This window comes from Melanotaenia boesemani, chromosome 19 (genome assembly GCF_017639745.1).
Source record: "Melanotaenia boesemani isolate fMelBoe1 chromosome 19, fMelBoe1.pri, whole genome shotgun sequence".
Taxonomy (NCBI): Eukaryota; Metazoa; Chordata; class Actinopteri; order Atheriniformes; family Melanotaeniidae; genus Melanotaenia; species Melanotaenia boesemani.
Window position 1 is genome coordinate 18,797,763 of NC_055700.1, and position 22,376 is coordinate 18,820,138.

The 22,376-nt window shown below is 38.8% G+C and overlaps 1 protein-coding gene across 2 annotated transcripts in view; it reads left to right on the forward strand.

Annotated features, from left to right (window-relative positions):
* Positions 1-22,376, forward strand: part of mmp17a (matrix metallopeptidase 17a) — a 106,152-nt gene that overhangs the window by 43,890 nt on the left and 39,886 nt on the right. For both annotated transcript variants that reach the window (XM_041970847.1, XM_041970848.1), the window contains exons 2-3: positions 7,377-7,509; positions 8,388-8,523. In XM_041970847.1, coding sequence (XP_041826781.1) covers positions 7,377-7,509; positions 8,388-8,523 — 269 coding nt within the window. The remainder of the gene's footprint in view (positions 1-7,376; positions 7,510-8,387; positions 8,524-22,376) is intronic.

Sequence of the window (22,376 nt, forward strand, 5' to 3'; positions counted from 1 at the left end):
AAATTAGGTTAAGGATAAGAATCTCTGTGCAAAATATGAATGTTTGTGTAGTTTGTAACGTTTGCATGTACAAATCAATTTTTCGTGTTCAAATTGCTTAATATTTGAGAGTTGATTAATGACATTTGCAAGCTACACAAAATAGTATACACAATTTAAAAATCACAATTTAAAAAAATTCATCATTTTCATATGTATATATATGTAGGCCTATATATATATTTATATAGTTGTCTCTTCACAATTAGTGCTGCAATGATTAGTCGACGTTGTCGACATCAGCCGACAATAAAATTAGATGAATCTACCCGTCGACTATTGTGGACAAACAAAAAAAATAAATAAATAGAAAACACCCTACAGAGTGAAACGTCATTTTATTCCTTATCTCTCCTGAGAGCTGCTCAATGCACATGCACAATAAAACAAAAAAAAAAAAAACTACAAAGTGAGACATTGCCTTCTTTTCTCATCTCTGCTGAAAGTTGCACATGCACAATAAAGTCCGGCAGGGGAAAAATATAGCGGCGGACCAGGGAATAAAATAGCGGCAGAGGACGTCAAAAAAATCTGAAATAACTTCACCTTGAACTTACAAAATAAATTAAATACATGTGAAATTTGTAAAGCGGACCTTGCGTACCATGAAAGTAAGTCTGCAATGCTCGAACATTTAAAGACGAGGCACGTCAGACTTGCATAACAGCCTTATGCAAAATTTCAAAGCTGAAAGTGAAATAAGAACCATTTAATAATTATGAGATACATAATCCGATTGGTCGACAGAGGAGCCAAACACCAGCTGCTGGTTGATAGAACTGTCGTCCGAGAAGGTAGTCCTTACAGAGGGCATTGCACTCCCAAAGAGCAGAAAAACAGATGTTAAGGAGAGCTACAAGTACCTTGGCAAACAACAAGCAAATGGCAGTTGGCGGAAAACAAAATCTGGGCAGTTAACAGTTATGTCTTGCCAGTTATCAGATACCTGGCTGGGATAATAAGTTGGCCAAAGGAGGAAATTTAGACCACATATGTTAAGACAAGGACGTTGTTCACCATGCATGGAGGGTTCTACACCAAATCCAGTGTCCAGATACTATATTCAAGTGCAAAGAGGGAGGCCAAGGACTAGTGAGCATCCCTTGGGGGTCATGAATACATCAGGAAGATGGCCCCAAGGAATGAAGAACTGAGTAAATGTCTTAGGCAATGGAACCTGGAGGAGAATAAAATGAAGGAACTATCATGGGAGGACAAGCCCCTGCATGGGAAGTACCACCGACAGACAGCTAAAGTGGTGGATATGAACAAGTCCTACCAATGTCTAGAGAGGGCTGAACTAAAGGACAACACAGAGGCGCTAATTATGGCAGCAAAGGAGCAAGCCTTTTGGCCTGGCTCAGTGGGTAGAGCGGTCAACTTGTAGCCTGAGGGTTGCTGGTTCGATCCTCGGCCTGTCGAGCTTATGTCGAGGTGTCCCTGAGCAAGACACCAAACCTCAAATTGCTCGTGGTTGAGCGCCTTGCATGGCAGCTTCCGCCATCAGTGTGTGAATGTGCGTGTGAATGGGTGAATGTGATGTATGATGTAAAGCGCTTTAGGTATAATTCCAGGTAAAGTAAAGCGCTATATAAATACAGACCATTTACCATTTACCTGACAATCAAGGCCCAGATCTACCACACCAGGCAGGACCCCAGGTGCAGGCTGTGCAAGGAGGCCCCTGAAACAATCCAGCACCTCACAGTAGGGTGCCAGATACTGGCAGGCAAAGAATACATGGAACACCATAACCAAGTAGCTAGCATAGTGTACAGAAACATCTGTGCAGAATATGAACTGGAGACCCCTAGGTCACAATGGGAAACACCTGCCAAGGTGGTGAAGAATAAGAGGGCTAAGATCCTGTGGGACTTCCAGATACAGACTGACAAAAAGGTGGTAGCCAGCGAACCGGACATTGTGATCATGGATAAGCAGCAAAGAAAAGCTGTAGTGATTGATGTAGCCATCATGAATGATGGAAATATAGAAACTGGGGAAATACCAAGGACGCAAAGAACAACTGTAGAGAGCCTGGAAATTTAAGGTAACAATAGTACCAGTGCACATCGGAGCACTGGGGGTCATGTCCCGCACCCTGGAGAAGTGGCTCCAGCAGATACCTGGAGAAACATCAGACATCTACATCCAGAAGAGCACCGCCCTAGGAACAGATAAGTCCTTGCCATACAGATATATTTATGATTAGAGCAATAGATATTCAGATTTTCTAAACAGATGTTAAATTGGATAATATTCATGCTGTGTCCAATATGTTGGACAATAAAAAAAAAACATCTATAGCTCAAATTCTACCTCATTAAACTTTGAAATATACACAAAAGACATCTGGTGTCTATCAAATGGCAAAAAAACCATACAGCCAAGTTCTTTCCAATCAGTACTTTCTTAGTTTTCATAAATTTTTCCTTTATTAATTCCTTATGTTAATTGTTTTATATTTAGCATTTAGCAAGCCAACTCTCACTTTTAGTGCCAATATGCTGTCTTTGTGTGCTTGAAGAGTGGCTGTTAAAGTCCAGTTTTATAGAGAAAAGGCTGTTATGTTCTGCTTGAATTCATATCGTTGAATAGCAAAACATGTTTTTACAATGGAAAATGCAATAAAATGGCTATAGGAACTCATAAAAAGCAAACTGGCAACAAACTCTTCTTAGAAAACGATCACTTGATATTAAAACCCACCCCAGGAGGTGCAGCTACTGGTTGCACACTGGCCTGCTGTCCCACCTTCCTCTGAAATACTCTGTAAGGTCGGAAACATGGGATGTTCTTTCTGTTTATGCATGAAGTGTTTTTGTGTTTTTCTTCTTTTAACCTATGTTATTGATGCTGCTCATGCATGACTTACATTCACACACTCCTGCTCTATCTTGTGGTGTGTGAAATCACAGTCAAATGGTCTGTTTTGATGTTTACAAGGCTGTACAACAGCAATCTCCCTTGAGCAAAAGCTTATGCGAAGACTCAAGAGGCTTGGTTTTCTTTACCTCACTGTCTTTTTTCTCAGTCTTCCCTTTCCTAAAATTATTTTATCTAGCTGATGTTGCTTTCTTTGTCATTGTGTCACAGTACCATAAGGGTTTTATAGAGTTAACTTGTGACTTTTTTTTGCCCTTTTACACCGTTATGCTCACACATAGTGTATCCTAGCAGTAGTCACAGTCACTGTACAGCTGCTTGTGTAAACGGCAGGCAGCCCTGACAGTTAGATTGATGACAGAGTTTGGGATTGTTGACAGTTCAGAACAACAACCTTGCTCTGTATCCACAAAGGCACAACACATTGATGTACCGCTTTCTAATAAACAGCCCCAAGGGCATGTGCATTTTGGTCATTTCTGCAAAACTGTGCCAAAGTTCCCAGAACCTTCATTTTCTTTCTTCATTCCTAACCTGCTTGCTCTTATTATTTTTTTTACATAGCTCTCAAAACAGGCCTTGGACATTTGTGAGCTTCCCCAAATATCAAACAATGGCAGCTTTTAAAGGTGCTTTACTGTGGTTAAAGCTTACTTAAAAGGTTTGTTGTAGCAATTTTTTGATAGTTAACTAAGCACAATTTAATGCTTTATATTTAAGACCTGTTAGAACAAATGAGGTCAACATGCTGCTGTGCTTAACTAAACAGTTTTACGTTCTTGTTGATATGTGCTGAAGATGGATTAGACAGGTATTGTTATTGAGTCTTCAGACCAGGGGTTGCAGAATAAACACCTGTGGAAAAAGAGAAAAAGATCTCAAAATCTTGTCATGCTTTGTCAAAGTAAACACCAGAATGGCATTATACCGACTGTTTGGTTCAATCAAAATTAGTAAAAAGGGAGAAGAAATTCACTTCTTGCATGACACTGAAGCCAAATCCCATCCACTCTGTATCACTGGTTGAGCTTAAGAGTTGCTTTAGCAGCAGACTCATTTAACTCTGTTCAAAGCAACAGTGCATCATTTCTGCCTGGGGCATCTTTATTAATCTTTATTAAGCAAGAACTTGAAGCACAATGTAACCCAACATACAAACGTTTGCATGCAGAGAAAATCTGCACCAGCCATTTGGCCGTGCAGCTTCAGATACACAGTGAAGCATTTACTAATTTCTGCACTGCCTTCAGAATACATGAAACTCAAGATCCTTGCAAACTACCTCTTTTCAAGTTTGTTGTCTCCATTATTCTTTGGCTCTGCTCTCTAATCCTGACAAGAAATGAGAAAAAAAATCACATTTCTTTGCAAAACACAGTACAGCTGGAAGACTATACAAAAAGTTCTTTCTCAGACAAAGAGCTCGATGAAAGGCAGCAGGCCCAAAGGATTAAATTTCATTTTAGGCACAAGAATATTGGAATTTAGACATTATTTCTTTATGTCATTTTCTCTTTATCTGCTAATAATACTTGATTATAAGACAACCCAAAGTTTCAGCCATTGCAGGCCTACTTTCCTGTGGCTGATCATAGATTTAGAGAATAAACTGATGGGGGGCCTGAGTTCTTGTCATACAAAGTGCTTTCTGTGTTTGCTCTCACCTAAAGCTACCTTTTTCTCTTTTTCCCAATCTCCATTCTTAAGGAACTCCCCAGCAGGCATTTATTCAATGGTCTTGTTCTGAGACTTTAAAAAATGAACACTGGTTTGCACATACTGCATGTTCTTTGTTGCACGCTGTGCTGCAAATGTTTCTCCAGTATTTTAGATCAGCTTCTACTCAGTGGTCTTCTATTAAGTTATGGACTGATTGGTAAGTCTGCCCTTCAGGTGTCTGTCATGAAGATTGAGTAAAACCTTAAACCTCAAATTTCTTATTTTCCTGCTAATTTTTTTATTATTATCTTCAGACATTTAACCATAACGTTGCTTTTATTTAAATCAATGACTGGGTAGTCGTGTAAAACCATTCTTCTACCAAATTGAGCTGAATATTTATCAAGGCCATGCTGTGGCTTCCTTGTAAGACTTGGGGAAATTCTCATTGAAATTGAACAACAGGGATCAATATCAGTAGTTTTTTTTTTCTTGTAAATCCTGCAGAACATTGGTTATGCTGACATATCATTCAGTCTGTGAAAGGTGGATTGCTCTTGAACTTTAAAGTGCTTAGCTAGTAGCTTCTGCTCGGCAGTACCTGCCCCAGAATTGTAATCCTTTTGACCCCGACCACAACTACAGTAGAACAAATGTCAGCTGTATCAGCACCTTGTTCTGGATACTGAATGCGTTTTTATTCTACAACTGTCACATTTCCTGTGGCCTTTTTTTTATCTCCATTGTACATTTTGCTTTTTAACCTTTTTTTTGCAGTGGAAAATGTAGACATGACGTCTTAGTCATTGATCTGTTCTGGGACGGCTGCAGCTACTGAAAGTCCCTTCACCATATTGGCGGTTGCTTTTTGAGCAAATAAATAAAAAAAAAAAAAATCTCCCTTATATTTATTATGTCATTAAAAGATATGGTAGTATACCTCACATTTTAGTGTGGACTCTTTGTCACTTTGTACACATCAGTCCCAGTATTTATTGATTGATTGATTGATTGGTTGGTTGGTTGGTTGGTTGGTTGGTTGGTTGGTTGGTTGGTTGGTTGGTTGGTTGGTTGGTTGGTTGGTTGGTTGGTTGGTTGGTTGGTTGGTTGGTTGGTTGGTTGGTTGGTTGGTTGGTTGGTTGGTTGGTTGGTTGGTTGGTTGATTGATTGATTGATGTGTAATTGCATCTTATTTCCTCCTGTAAGAGGACACATTTCCACCATTATTTAAAGCCTAAGAATTAAAGACAACAAACACAATATTTTAATTTTACTTCACTTCTTTATTCAGATTCTTTTTCTTTTTCAAAACAAAATCAATCTGAATATCTTTTTTTTTAATATTGAAAAACCTGAATATCTAAAGCTGTTATTCAAACTGACATTTTTACTCACAGTTTTGCCAAGTTTCTCAACATTTCTTGTTTTCAGCAAAGAGTTTTCTTGTCAAATATTTGGAATCTGTGAACTCGTCCTTTTAATATTAAAAGTTAATAACAGAGCAAATACCAAAAGAACTGAAGTCAGTTGTTTTAATTGAATTTTGACAGTGTTGCCAATGGACACTATTTGCTTTGCTATTTGTTTTTGTCACTGAAAATAACCAGAAAGTAAGTTAATAAATTAAAATAAAATCTGATTGTCAGGATGGCAAATCAGTGGGAAGGTAAAGCTGGGATTGGTGGAGATCAAGAGATATAAAGAGAAGCAGTGAGACTCAAGTAGGACAGATTTAGATAATAGAGGACAGATTTTACTTGGGATTATGATAATTTACAGGAAGCTAAATTTGGATTTTGGCAATTAAATTTGAAAAGGTTTGGACTAATTCCAAACCTGTTATATTAACTGTACAATTTGCAAGCCACTCCAACCTCTTTTACTTTCTTCTTTTCGACAGCCCTCCTGCACACTTTCATATGTGTAAACATAATCATTAAAATTTGGACATTCATTTGGTGCTACCTGACAAAGTACAGTTAGCAAGAATGAACAAAAGTCTGCTCTGTAACATCAAAATAAATAAATAAAACAAAAATGAGTGTTTTTTTAAGATTAGTTTTTATGCTCCTGTTATAGAAGCACAATTATAATTGCTATAAAGATAAAAAACAAGCACACTCAGTTTAGTTGACAAGGCTCTAAAAGCCCATTACACTGCAGACTGGAAGATTTAATGGAACAAAATAAATCTGCTGCACACGCTCTTCTCCTATATGTATATATATATAGGTTTTCAGATGTGACTAATACCATCCTTTATGGCTCTGTGGCACTTTTAACTGCTATTCTAATGTCTGCCATAAAAAGCTTGAAATAATATTCCATATGGGAAAGTTGAATCAAATCTGCGATCAAATCTTAGAAAGCTTTGAACAAGAGTGGCAAAAACTTTGGGAAAAAAAAGTGAAGAAGAGATTTTGTTTGAATTTGCAGCTTCAGTCAAGCAAACTATCTGATGTGGGAATCAGAGAAATGTTTGGATGTTGACAAGGCAGAAGCAGGGACAGTGTGGATTAAATCAATCTTTAAAATGCTCATATCTATGTGTTTCTGATATTATTGTTTTTAATAAATCTGTGCTCAGGCAACAATTCGAGCCGCTAGCTGATCTGTAGTCTGTAGCCTAGATCTTTTTAGTTTTTATTTATTTTTATTTTGCATCAGTGGAGGGCAGTAATGTGCATAAACTACCTTAGCGACGTTGTATCCACAGACCCTGTCTCAGACTTTTGGGATTCTTATAATCCTTTTAATCTCAGTTGAATTCCATTTTCTTGTCTCCCTTACAGGACTGGCTGAGTAAGTTTGGCTACCTCCCACCCCCTGACCCAGTGACTGGACAGCTTCAGACTAAGGAGGCTTTGACCAAGGCCATCAAAGCCATGCAGAAATTTGGAGGACTAAAGGAGACCGGAGTCTTAGGTTTGTGCTTGTTCTTTATAAAAGACTATAGATGAACATAGCCCTATGCAACTCTGCTTGGTCATTGTGTAAGTTCTGATTATGTCAGTCTAAAGCATAGTACCTGGGGAAGAATATAAGCTTTGAAATATAATACAATCGCACCAACAAAAACACAGAGTGTGGCATTAGAGAGCTGAATCAATATCACTGAGACACAACCCTGAGAGGTAATATTTATTTCAGTTTTATGTATTGGGTAGCATTGCATTGCACAGCTGTCTACACACCACCAGACACCTTGTAAACATAAATCTTACTTGCTGTCACACACAGAGAGAGAGAGAGAAGGTGGAATGACAATGCTGCTGTGTGCCTACTATATGTGATTTATGATGCTTCTATGTGTGAAACAGAGCAGTATATTGATTAGTGTGCCTTCTATTTTCTCATACTCATAATTTCCTGCAGTACATATTGACATTTTCACTCATTCATACCACAGTTCTCCTCTGCAAACACTATCTTTCTTTATTTCTTACATATACAATAATAGAAAGTAGAAGAAGAGGCTGTGAGTGATCATATGAGCGGTGCATGCTTGTAAGCAGGTTTATTGTATTGTGTGGATATCTTCAAGCATGTATATTTTATGATTTAAATGGCTCCTCAAAGTCTCCTTTGCATGCACACAGGCCATATTTGTGCATATAAGGACATGAGTTACACCTGCTGGAGCAGCCATTTTTAAACAGATGTTAAACCACATTGTTTTCCTTAAACATGCACTATGCACGTTTGAACATATTTTGTTTTCATTGAAATGAAGTTGTAATTATGCTCTATCATGTCATTAATTTGCATCCCAATTATGTCCCCTCACCTGTGCTGTCCCTCAGACCAAGCCACTCTAGGTCTAATGAAAACACCCAGATGCTCTCTGCCAGATGTATCTGACGCCGAGGTAACGACAGGCCGCAGGAAACGAAGCGTGAACCCGCAGAACAAATGGAATAAGAGGCATCTGTCCTGGAGGTAGGGAACATTAACACAAACTGAAATGATCACAATGGTAAAGAAGGTAACCCACACAGGATATAAGATGTCCATAATAGTTGAAAACACGCACAAAAAGTTATAGCTTTTTAATGCATTTAGTTATTCTCACAAGGCTTCTAACGAACAACAATAATTTCTGATAATTAAATTTCATTTCACATCTGATAATTTCCATTAAAGGTACAGTGTGTAAGAATTACTGACATCTGGGGACAGACTGGTAATCTGACATACCTGGCATTTTCCTGGTGGGCCGACGGTTTATTTATAGGTCTAATTGGTCCATAAAACTAACACTGGGACGGTCCACTCACATTTTTAAACACCATGATTTTCCTGACCAGCAGCCCATGAAGCACGTTAACATGCAGCCTGTTGGGTCTGTTCTTAACTGACACCAGGCTGAACCAATTAGGTACATGAAACCCCTAATGGTTCAGTACCAGTGGATGCAGCGACCTGTCAGAACCAAGGAGAGAAAGTGGAGCAATTAAAATAAAAAATAAAAGATGCTGCCAGATATCCAAAAATGATTGACATTTGCCGCAGCAGGACCTTCATTAGCTGCCGTGGATGATGATGATGATGATGATGATGATGGTAGAGGCTGTGGTAAGCTGCACTGCTTGCACATCACTGAGGTTCTGTTCTGAGTAATGATACCCATTAAAACCAGTAAGTGTGATTCATACAGGCCAGTTAGTGGGGAAAATGCTAGCTGTTTACAAAGTTATGATCATGACGTGGTGATCTTATGTCAATAAAACAGCTGTTTTATTTCCAAGTTGGTTTGGCTTGTATATGAAAGTAGTTGATGACACGAGAAGAACAGCTGGTTAACTGGCTGTGTTCACTGGCATAAAACAGCAGATCTTAAATTTAGTTCTTTTATGTTTTCCTGAACTAAATCATCTTATCGAAAGTGAGATGATGTTCAACCATCATTCATCAACATTAACAGTGAGTCAGCAGCTTTCTGGTTTTATTTATTATATAGGCAGTTTAGTATTGGTTGTGGACTGACGGCTACTTTTGCGTCACGTTAGAGGTAGCATCTGTGTAGGTGTTAATGGAAGATATATAAGATTTTCTATTTTTTGTCAATATGTTATAGTCTACAGATGCAGCTGTTTGTCTCTTTATCAGAGAATCCAATAATTCTGTACCTGATTGCATCCCTACGTAAAAAAGAAAAGAAAATATCCATTCAATCTTTAGTTGATCCTGGTTGAGATAACATCTCCAGAAGAGGAGAGCAGCAGCAGACACAGACACTGTTTCTACACTTTGCCCAGGAACAGTTTTAAACTGAGGCATCATTTCTCACATCTGTTCAGTTTTCTTTCTTCCTCCAACACAAATTAGGATGAATGCTGCTCTAACAGCCATCAATGAGCTAGAGTATATGTGTCAAACTCACGGCCCACGGGCCACATCCAGCCCGTGAATGAATTGTCTTTGTCATATCTAATCACTATTAGTGCAATCCCGCTGATAGAGCACCCCAAGTCCCAGAATGCACTGGGATGCATTGGTGCCTCCATCAATCTGTATGTCTTCTGTGTGGACACAGTGAGGTTGTAATGAAGGAATACAACGTAAGACACTTTGACATGAAGCACCACGGTAGATCAAACATCTGGACAGAAAACAAAGGCTTAACCCTTTCACCGACAGAGATTTTAAAAGTTTTTAAGGGAAACTGCAAGTGAGAAAAAATATTGAAAATGAACCAGATCAAACATGGCTGGTCTAGTGGCTCTCTGATGTTCTCTGTCTGCTCCTCTTCTCCGTCTCCTGTTTTTCTGTGAATCATAACGGCTGATGGGAATCAGCTGATCGGCTTTTGTGTCGCTATTACTAGGGCTGGGCGATATGAACAAAATTTTATATCTCGATTTTTTTTACCCGAATCATGATATACGATATATATCTCGATATTCTTTTTTTTTGTCACATAGCCAAAGAGACAGTTCTAATTTACAGCCTTCCATGCTAAATATACTTTTATTGAGGATTGGCAGCACATGTGCATTAAAACAGCTGAATTAAATTAAAGTACCTTCATATTAAATTAAATGCTCCTAAAACAAAATAAATTAAAAATAATTTTCAATGACCATAACAAAAAATACAGCTGTGCAAAATGCAAAAGAAAAGATGCTGACAGGTGGCAGAAAGAATTTAGACTGCAGCTATGCAGGGGCGGGTCTAGAAAGTATATATATTTTTTGTACCCATACATACATATTTATGTATGTATGTAATGTATTTTTTTTGTCATTTTTTTAATATGTGACATTTTTAACATTCTGTGGGCTCTAGTGTCCTTTATCATTCAGGAAGATGAGAAAGTGGGTCTGGGAGACCTCAGGATTGAACCGGAGGTGGCTTCTTTGCCAGGTGAACTAAACACTGCGCCCACAATACAAGTTCTTTTCCTTGTCTTTGCCTCTGGTCTTTTTACTCCTGAAGGAACATTTCTTTGATGGTGTAGTAACCTCCACTCTTACCTCCTCTATTGGGAAAAACTCAGACAGAAACAGCTGCTAAGCTTTCCTGCTTCCGCATCCAAATCGAGCTCAGGGGGCGGAGGAGAGGTGATTACTCCTGGGTGAAGCAGCAGCTAGCTCAGGGTTAGCTACCTTCACTTTACATATCAGTGGTAAAGCAGACACTGGACTCTGCTGGAACTAACAGAGCTGTGTGGTGTTTATTACTAGAGCTCGTAGCAAAACATCCACCGCTAAACAGGCAGTTTCTCACAGCGACTTTTTCTGCTTCGACGTCCCCCTCCCCTGCGCTGTGCATCTCCCCTTCTCTCTAGCTCGACCATTCTCAAAGATTCACGCTGGTCTTTTAACATAGCTCTGTAAACAGCACCATGTCTCTGCACATTGACACATAACTTTTGCAATCAGTGTAGTGGTGGCCACTGGTGGCAAGTTTTGACCCATGGGCCACCAGTTGCCGACCACTGTACTAGTGGATCCATTTCCCTCATGTGCACCGAAGACTGCGCTACAGATAACTACTTCAGCGTTGTGTACATGTGTACTGTCCTCTTGTGGCTGTGAGTGCTTTTGAGGCGTTACTTATCCCAATTAGTGCTTTAGCACCTATCAAACAAAGCTGGTACTGCAGTTTTAAAGCTCAGAGGGTCCTCACCTCACTCAGATTTGTTTGTCCACTTAGAGACATCATAATAAAAATGGTGGTTGTATGGCAGCTGCCATGTATATGGACCCACAGCCAGTACAGCAAGATATAAATGGTTCTAACAGAATAAAAGCACAAGTTATGAAAGTTATTTGTAAATATACCAACAGAAACAAGGTTTTTAATGCTATAATAATTGTTTCTGTCATTGACCTTTGATTTTGTTACGCACTGCACTTTTTAACTACTCTTTTACTTTTTTAAGGATAATATTGTTGTATCAGACTCAGAAGTATATCATACAAGCAATTCTGGAAACCCGGACAGTTTGTTCCAGTTTCAGATCTGTAGATAGATAATATTAAATTATCTCTCTCTTTGTGGAAATTGTTTGGTGTCTTGTCTAAATTTACCTGAGAGGAAAAGAACAGAAATGAAGACTGTCTGAGTAAGAAGTTTGACAACCTGAAAAAATAATTTGCAGCAAGGCATTGAATGTTACTCATGTGCACAATAGACTATGTTCCTTGTTTTGAGTTTGTCTTCTTTAAAGTTCAAAAGTTCCTTAGTGTGCCCTCTAGTGGCATCCTCCAGTTAGACCCACGATCCATACCTGAATACACAACAATTATATGCAGCAATTGTGTGTGCAAATCAGTGCCTTAAAAGACTGACTGACTGTAGAATAGAAAAGAAAGAATATATGTGCTTTTGTGTTAGAAGGGAGATGCAGAGAGATATAGAGTCTGGCTGGAATGTGCTGATAAACACCTGCTATCAGAGGGAAGTTAAAAGATAGATGATCTACTGTAAGGTGAGGCATCCACCAGTTTGTGTAATGTGTGTTTACCCATGCAGCATAATTTGATGCAGTGGATGTAAACACACAGGTGCTCAGGAGCAAATGCAAACATACAAAAAAAAAAAAAAAAAACCTTGCATATGCACACATACCCAGGGCATCATGGCAGTGCCTTCAGTATAAATTCTGCTTTTTATTGGATAATAAAATTTATTTCATTTGGTTTACAAAGATGACTAAACTGACTTAGTAAAAAAAAAAATGGTTAAAAGGGTTGAATTGAAATTTAAAGGTGTGCAACTGTTACATGAATTTTTAATGATTAGCCCATGAACTTCTTGGCAGGGGTGTGACATATATTGAGGAAGGGGGTGGCACACTTTAGTCACCTTGAAATCATCCAGTGGTTTGCAGATTTCTGTTCACCCTCAAGCTGGCATGTTGTCCATCACTAGCTTGGTGTATGACATTAGAAGGGGGATAATGACAAATACAGCAGCAACTACAACTTCCTTTATCATCTCTTTATTTCTAAATGGAACCATTACGCAACTTAACGTCAAGTTGGATAAAAGATGATGTGAAACTATCGATTAAAATAAATAATAATAACTGTTGGTCATTAGTAGAGATAACAGATTATTTCCATTCACACTTAGTGGACCAACAGCTAAGAGCCTAACCAAAGTGTGGCTGATTGTATAAAGGAGAGTGAGACCCCAGCAGAGCCAATCATCTGCAAGCTTGCAGCTACCCCACCAACCAACCTTCACACTCAAATCAGCATTCATGACCGTCACGCCTGCAGGATGCATATATTTATGCATTCTTCATTATGAAGAAAAACAGCATAGTTACAGCAGTAGAGTGAATGTGAGCTCAACAAACAGGCGGCAAGAAAACTGAAAATTAAGTCACAAGTTTTATTTTAGCCTGTGGAGAAGAGGGAGACACTAAGGTATAACAGACCGCTTATGACAGAGGAATGATGAAGCAAAGACATAATAGATCTAAGTTCGAACAGAAAGAAGAACAAATCAAGCGAGATGAAGTGAGAAAGCAGGACATCATGGTACTGGAGGATTGAAGTAACAGGTCGATGAGCAGGAACTTTCAGCTGAAGGGGGAAGCTGTTGAAGTGAAGTCAAGCGAGTGAGGAGGTTCTGGAAAGCAGAAGATAATATAAAAACAGATAAAAGATGGTGGCGATCATGAGAAAGTGTGATGAAGGTCCTGTCCTGTCCTAATACAGTGTTATAAGCATATTAAAATTGGTCATTATCATCCCGTCCTGACAGTTTAAGGTCATAAGAGTCTTAAAATGCATCCCTTAAATTTAATGTTTGTTGACTTTGTTTTTTTTTTTTTTTTTCTTTAATAAATAGAATAGAATACTAATAAATTAACTCCTTACATGTAAATGTAAAGATTTCTTTGGCACAGCCATAGTGTGAATTCTACCACTATATAACAGCACTATAGGTGGTAAGATGTAAGTCTTAGAGGCTTCCATAACCTTTACTCTCAGCTTGGCTACTTTAATGCTTTATCACACCTATATGTTGGCATTGGATTAAAAAATGAGGAAGATCATCCAACCCTGATTCCCAAAGGTACAAGTCTGGCTCATCCAGCCAGGATCAGCTGAGCAGAGGGAGTGTTTTCAGCAGCTGCTCAGACTGAGAGTGATGGCTACAGAGGGATGAATCACCTGTCACCAGGGGCTGGATAGTCACGGCCTATTGAAAACAAATTACCTGGACACTTTGTCCCTGTGGCACTGCCTTGTTGAAATAATCCTCTACATCAGTGGAGGCTTTCAGTCAGAGTTTCAAACATTTTTTCTGGGCGCCAGGGTGTGATTGCATGAGGAGCTACTGTATGGTCTCAGCTGACCTGGAAAAAAATAAGGTGGCAGGGAGCCGGAGCAGCACACTGTACTAAAGGTGACCAACCTGCACGCTTCTAAGAGGGTTGGCTGTTTAATAATTAAAATATTTATTATTTTCGTTTATTTTCTTATAACTCTTCTTTTCTCCATGCTGCACCTGCCAACCATGTAGTGTCAATCTCATGACCCACCATCTTCAGCTTAACTCCCTCTATCAACAGCAACTCCTGCTAAAAAGCAAAAAAAAAAATAATAATAATAATATAGGCCTGTTAATCCTTTGTTTTCAAACATTTCATAATAACATAAAGAGGATAAAACATGTTTACAAATTATTATTAAAATGGAAACTTGGTTATTGTTAAAATTGTCAGAATTTTTTCCACATTATTTGTAAAAAATCCTACACAAAGACATTTAAAACACAAAGAAGAACAAAGAATTTAAAACTTACGATTGAATAAGTATATTCCTAACAGATGTGCAGTGTTTATGGAGAATTTGGCTCATTGCTTGGTCTTTGTTTAGTTGTAATGACGTTTCATTGGATGAATATTTTCTACACTGAAAAACATACAAAATACATATATATCAAATCATTGAAGTGCACTTTAAGTGAATGCTCACCTTCAAAACAGTTTCATTTGTATATTCCTCATAATTAACATAAAAATGTAACATATTTTCTTCTTTTTTTCCTTGTCAGAAAAGATTAAAGCTTCTTTATGGAGCACACAGGGGAAAGGATTACACCTCACAACCCTGTTGTTATCGTAATAAATGGAAAATCTGTCACATTAAATAGCAATCCTTTAGCTGCTTTCCGTCCTATCACAATATCCATTATTCCAACTGATGACACATTTGTTTTACTGTGGATTTAACCATTTACAATAATATACTGCAAGCCTACGATCACACAGTCTTCTTTCTGTTGTTTGCTTTAACACCATAAATATACATTGGAGGTAGTTTCATAACATGTTACATATAGATTAATAATATCAGACTTTATGCCTCCTTATTACAAATTATATAAAAACATTAAATATTGATCAAAGATTAAAAAAGGGTAAGTTAAAACTGTGTAGGTAATATTTAGATCAGCTACAGTACAGTAGTAGCGGTTTAAAAGTTCCCATCCAAGCTGAAAGCCAGCCGAATACCTGCCGGCTTCCAGCCCAGTTCCATTCCAGTTCCAGCCAGCTGCCTTCCAACTTCCAGCCGCCAGAGAGGCCCCCTCCTTCTCCTGGGAGTGTCGATGTTTTAATCAAACTCCACCCATTCCTTGTAATATAGGGTAGACCCAGAAGATGGCGCTTCTCTCACAGACTTCTCATCGCCCGTAGTCTGTCAGATTTTATCTGAATTTACACTGACCGGCAGAGGCGCCACTCAAAGCACCTCTGATGGCCAGTCACAATTCATAAAAATGCATAAAACTTAATACATAATCATCGTTTGACGTGGAATGTGAAATTGTAACATGCTTGTGCGCTGCCAATTGTTTTATTCAGAAATGAATGCTAGTAGGTTAATAAAACCTTTCAAATACTGGATCACAGCCCCTAGCTCTATTCTCAATAGGATGTATTTATCATACTGATTAATCTTTTAATATTAGCATTATTAACATAGACAAATCAGATTTGGATCAAGCAACACAGAATCTGTTTGAGGTAGCTAGGAAGGGTTATTTTATTCTCATATTATTTATTTCACCTCCATAAGAAGACAGGGCGACAGATAAAAGCCCCACGCAGGATCGGAGATAATTTCTTCCACTTCAATGTGTCTAATCGCGGGGGGACATCCAACACTCGCTGTGCTGCGACTTCCTGCTCGCCGGGAATCCCGATTACGTCACCCCTCCAGGTGGGCTATTCCCCGACACGCTCTGATTACCATTCCAAAAGGTACTGTATGCAGCCCCCAACTTGAACATGCGCCTTCTTCAACATTCGCACTTGCTCCAGAAAATTACCATCTCTTAGGCTCCTCCACCACCACTTTGACTGTGGATTGATACGTAAATGAGCCGCAATGAGGCAGCTGAACAAGTGACCCAGTTTTGTGATTGTTGCACATTGGGTAAGAGTGGTCAAACGAGTCCAGTTTGTGTTGTCATGCTACCAGAAATTCAGTAGGCTAGTCGGTCCTAATGCAGTGAATTTCCATGTTGATGTTGCCAAATTCAATAGCATAGCAAGAGATGAAAAAAGAAACAACGATATTTCTTCAACATGTTAACCAAAATATTTACCTCTTAAAGCATAAACCAAGTATTTACAACAAGCAGTGTGCTTTTTAACGTTAACGTGTGCCATAGCCTACTGCACCGCTGTTCCTCCTTCCAAGTCTTCTTTTTTATTATATTGTTGTTTTATCATCTGAATATACTACAACAACACAGAGAAAATATATGAAAGTTTATTTTACGCTGGTATTTGCGCAGCAGAGTTTTCTGCCGCCGGATTTGTAGTCCAGGAACGGAGAACACAGCTGCTGCCAGGAAAGGTGGATTACATTTTGTTAAAGCACAGCAATCTCCGAGTAGCCTATTATAAATACCCTCTCAGTGGCAAAATAAAACACACTGGTCTGGTTTAGTCTTCACTCTGAAATGGTTCAGTCAGAGGAATATAAAGCTGTTTTAAAAATGTTGAGCAAGCTTAAAATAAACATTCATAGGCTATCTATGTGTTTTAGATTAACACAATGATAAAACAACAATAGGCTATAATGGAAAAGAAGACTTGAAAGCAGGAGCAGCGGTGCAGCATGGCAATGATGCGTTAATGGCTCGGGTCGCGGGTTAAACATCAGTCTGGTTCGGATTTAAATGGAATAAATACATTGGTGACGAGTCGGGTTCGGGAGTCATTCTAACGGGTTAGAGCAGGTATGCGTAGCAAAACGGAACCGTGCAGGACTCTGCTCTAAGCAGTTCGGACTTGGTTGACCTGGAACCATTTGACAATAAAATCTGGAGCCATCCTGCAACGCGCTCGCTTAGGCGTCCGGTTAAACCGTGTTTATTCAACCAGTCCCTACTTCATTGCATTCATTCTTTCCTCATAGCCTACGTGCACATTTTTTTCAAGATTGTTTATGTCAGTTTTGTTTTGGAAAATGAAAAAGGAGTCTTTGCGCAGAACTTATAACATTATTCTAATCTTGCCACTTGCCTATTTTATTATTGTGTATTTTTGTAATAACATGTAAATTCACTGCATAGGAACCAACTAGTCTACTGAATTTTGTGTGACAACACTAACAGAACTGTTTTGACAATGCAACAATTACAAAACTGCGGCTCATTTACTTATCAATCCATAGTCAAAGTGGTGGTGGAGGAGCCTTGGAGATGGTAATTTTATGGAGCAAGTGCGAATGTTGAGGAATTTAGCCTTTGTTCAAGTTGTGGGCTGCATATATGCAGCCCACAACTTGGTATACCTTTCAGAATGATAATAAACAGAACAAGACACACCAAACCAGGAGCTAAGACCACGAAGTTCAGCATCATGCTTATCTATCTTTGGCGTTTTTACACCAACATTTTTATACACTGGATAATGATAATAATTATCGATTAAAGTCACGGATAAAACTGCTGTTGTTAAAACACCCATCTCTTACAAAATCTAAAATGTAAAACAAAAAAAACAACAAACAAAAAATCTGGATCACTGTAGAAATATCTTTATTCATTGCTGATCATCTGGCCATTGAAGCGTTTTTATTTGGAATTGGGAACAAATATTTTCCACCCTGTTATATTCTGTTCCACTCTGTTATGTTCCATTCCACCCTGTTAGTAAGGTGTTTTTTAATTTTTTTTTTTTTTTTACTAAAAACATTGAGGACTGTGAACCTTGTTGCACCATATTAGGAAGTGAGGAACATTAAATTGATTTTGCTTTTCTGTTCCCAGGTCAAAAGGAATGTAATTATCTCTCATTTGAAATACTTGATTATGCTTTCCTTCTTGCCTTTGTGGAAACAGAAACGTGATAATCTCTCACTTGAAAGCAAGCTGGGCGTACAATAGTGTGATGACGATGAAAACTCACATGACCAATGCTCAATAAAGGGTACATGAAAATGTGAGAAATGGTCAAAAGCACAAATACCGTTTGTGGTGAGTGAAACTATACAGCACAGTTGAAAGCAGAGTATGGGTCCCTACAAGGCTCTTTTCAAGCACACTCCTCCCCCCAAGGAGTATGCTTGAACAGCTAACGGCAGGTAATGGCTGTGTTTACAAATGTAAAGGTGCTAATTGTTGGCCATTGAATTGTTAATTTCAAACCGGGCAGCCTTTTGGTTGTACTCTGGGCATGGTAGAGGGATAAGAAATCTCTGGGTTTTCTAGTGTTAAACACTGGAAGCGCCGCCAGCGGTCTTTTGATGACCGCCAGTCACGCTACCATGCTTATAGTGTATTAAAAACTAAACGGCTGAACCTGGTATTTTAGGACTTTTATTATATAGTTGTTGTCTATAGTTTTACCTGCTTACTTGTTTGGAAAAGTAAACACATCAATATTTACGAGCAGTTTAGCACGTCTAAACTTCCACAGAGCCGCTCAGGGAGACTCTTTCTCAGCCAAACTGTCGTATATAACAAGGCTACGGACTTGTAATAAATGCCCGCCCTACTCTGCTTCTGATTGGCTGTAAGATCACAAACCCTGTGTGATGATAGGCTGCTGGTTCCTGTCATTCCTACCAGCCTTTGCGCATGTGCCTGCTTCAGACAGCGGGCAGGCAGCTGTCCCACCGCTGAGACACAGTTGTATGACGTTTTATCACGTTTTATCACTAGATCGCTATGAATAAAATCCAGGGACACTTCATTTCACAGTATAAACCATTTATTTACTTATCTACTTAGGATAATAGCACTTTGAGGCCTAATTCAGAATATAGGTTGGGCTGGGTCCGGACTTTTGTGATCCCTGCTTTACACATTATCAGTATTATGTTATTTTTACCTGCCGATATTACGTTATGATTTTGTCAATATTCAGTTATGCAGCAGCTGTATCAACCCCCACTGTGAATAACTTACGTTGCAGTCAAATGACCGCTGGCAGCGCTCCTCGGGATGTTTAGAAAGCTCGCTGCTAGTGACATTCACCACTTACCCGACTTGAGGAGGTTGTGCTTTGCCTCATAACACCATTAGCTACACATGTCGGCTTTTTTGATACATTTATTTGACGCCATTTTCAAATCAAATCATTTTTTAAATGTTGGCAAAAATGCAACAAATGAGCGACACAGCTCATTATAAACTGTTTAGAGAGCAGCAAGATCAAATCACTGCTCCTCCCCGTGGACAAAAGAGGGATTGCAGCTGTTTTTTTACTTGGGCTGCTTAGGGGCAGAGCCTCGCTGACGACGTCATTGCGGGGGATTACATTACCCCCACAGACCTGTGAAGGATCGGCCAAGGATCAGTCAAGGACCAGTCAAGGACCAGTCAAGAACCAGTCAAGGACCCATCATGGAAACAGGGGAACTTTTAAACCGCTACTACTGTATATACTTATATACAGTCTTGTATACTTGTATAGCAGTGTCATTTTCTTAGTAATGATGTTTAGCAGTTGTATTCTATATAATGCCAATTCACAACAAAGTCATCTCAAGCCACTCTGAAAACATAGTTCAATTCAGTACAATTAATTGTAGTCAATTTATAAATTTATAACTGTTCATATTAAAGACCAATTCATAAAAAGAGGAACAAAACTGTCAAGTAAATGAAACCAACGGATTGCACTGAATCTTCTCTTTGTTTCTTTTTACTGGCCGGTTGGGGTGGAAGGGACAGGCAATAATGGTCTAAAGCACCATAATTCTAAGCCAGAGATAGCTGTTGAGAAAAATGAACTGAGACCTAACGTGCTCAGTTCATTAGAGGTGACATGTAGCAGCATAGCTAAATGGACGGCTAGGCCATGCTGTTCCTACCTAACATTAGTATTAATGTTTATGGCACTGTGTTTAGGGCAGTTTGCTTGGGTATTGACCACTGCTTTGTGAATGATAGCAGCTCTGGTGTCACCATGCTTTTGGTTACACTTTTTGAAACTTTGATGCACATTTTAAAGTCACTTATAATGATGTTAATGGAAAGTGCAACATTTGGAAAACCTCCATTTTCCCAAGAATGTTTTGCCTCCCTTTAGGTGGTTTGGGGCTTTTTAGATCAACTTTGCATGTACATTAGTGGAGGTGAAAACACCAAATCTGACTGATCATATGAATCATTTGGTTCTGTTTCTGGAGCATTAACATCACATTGTTTATTGCAGCCATGCATCAGAACTTCTCCCACCATCTGTTGCCTGATGTGTATGAACATGTTAGGAACATGCTCTTATCAATAGGATGGAAAGTCATGAAATTCAACTGAAAATACTTTCAGCATATTTATGTATTTATGAACGTTTTGTTTGATTATAGATTTCTACCACAATTTTCATTCCTACTTTGAACTGGTGTGGGAAGTAATGTTTTAGAATTATCCAGCAAGCATTCCAATACATTTTTAACATATTAAAAGGGGCAACAAATGCCCTTTGTTAACTGGGACATGGTTTAAACATCCGATCTATGCATTTGATCCTCATCTGTTGCAGCGGGCTAAGAACCGTTTTTAGTTTTAAATTAAATAAAGATATCCCAAACCATCTACAACATTTGAAGAACAACAATAAGCCAGAAAATTTCTCTTATCTTTACATATTTACACTGCAGCCGACCAAAGAGACTGACCAATATCTGACATTTAAGCATCCATCCATTTTCCATAACCACTACTTTGAATTCAGGGTCGAGGGGAGGCTGGAGCCCATCCCAGCTGCCACTGGATGAGAGGCTGGTACATCCTGGATGGGTTGCTAGTCCATCAGGGCCATGATAGAAATAAGACAAACAGCCACTCACACTCAATTATTCAATGTCAAATCTGAATCAGATATTTGAATAAAGGTATAAATAGAAGAATTCTCAATACCTTTGTGACACTGATTTGCATATTTTATCTCTTTTCTTTTCTCTTTTCCCCTTCACTCCCATCAGCCGCTATCAAAGCCCTTTTTTCCCCCCATCCTTTCAATCTTCTTCATCCCATTTCTTCCTATTCTGTCATTATTTTGCCAGTTAAGCTCCTCTGCAAAATTCTGTCCAGGACTGACTGCTCAGTAGCGTCAAAATGTTCTTTGATGTAAGCAGTTCTTTATGCAGGTATTATATTTGACTGATGTGGAGGCATCCGACAGCACACCCTGTTCTTGGATATTTATTTGTAAGTCAATGATGCGCACTCTGAAGCTTGGTTTCTGCTAAACAGCCCTCCAGCCACTGAACTGATGATGACTCCTGCTTTATGCTGCTGCCAAAATCTCCTGCATCTGCACTTTTTTGTTGACCAAACTGTGCAAGCTAATGCACTCTCTAACTGCTCATAAGTCACGGTCTTAAAATTTCAAGAAAACAGACATTTATGCTGCGATTGTTTAGGAAGAAAAAAAGAGCGCTTGTTGCTGCTTTTAAAAATTTCACCAAAACTTTAGTCTGTAATTATTAGTCAGACTTTTTCTTATGTTTCTTCACTAATGCAGAAACCTAATTTAACATTATAACATTACACAGCTCACAAATATAGGGGTCATTGAATAAATATAGATGCACAAAATGTTTGACATCTCAGCTCTGACCTTGTCTTTCCTCATGCTGTAAGTGAGGAGAGGACGATAATAACTCCCCCTTCGGGGGAAGTGGACTCTTAACAGTTGGATATGAGAACTGAAGTGGAGTTTAATTAGCAGCAGCGGCAACAGCACTCATGCAAAATTTTGAAATGGCTCTCAGGTTATGCTGGAAGCCACTGTAAAAATGAGGTATGCAAAGGTATTGATAACTTAAAACAACAGAATGAGATGGCTGGAAATGTGGTCT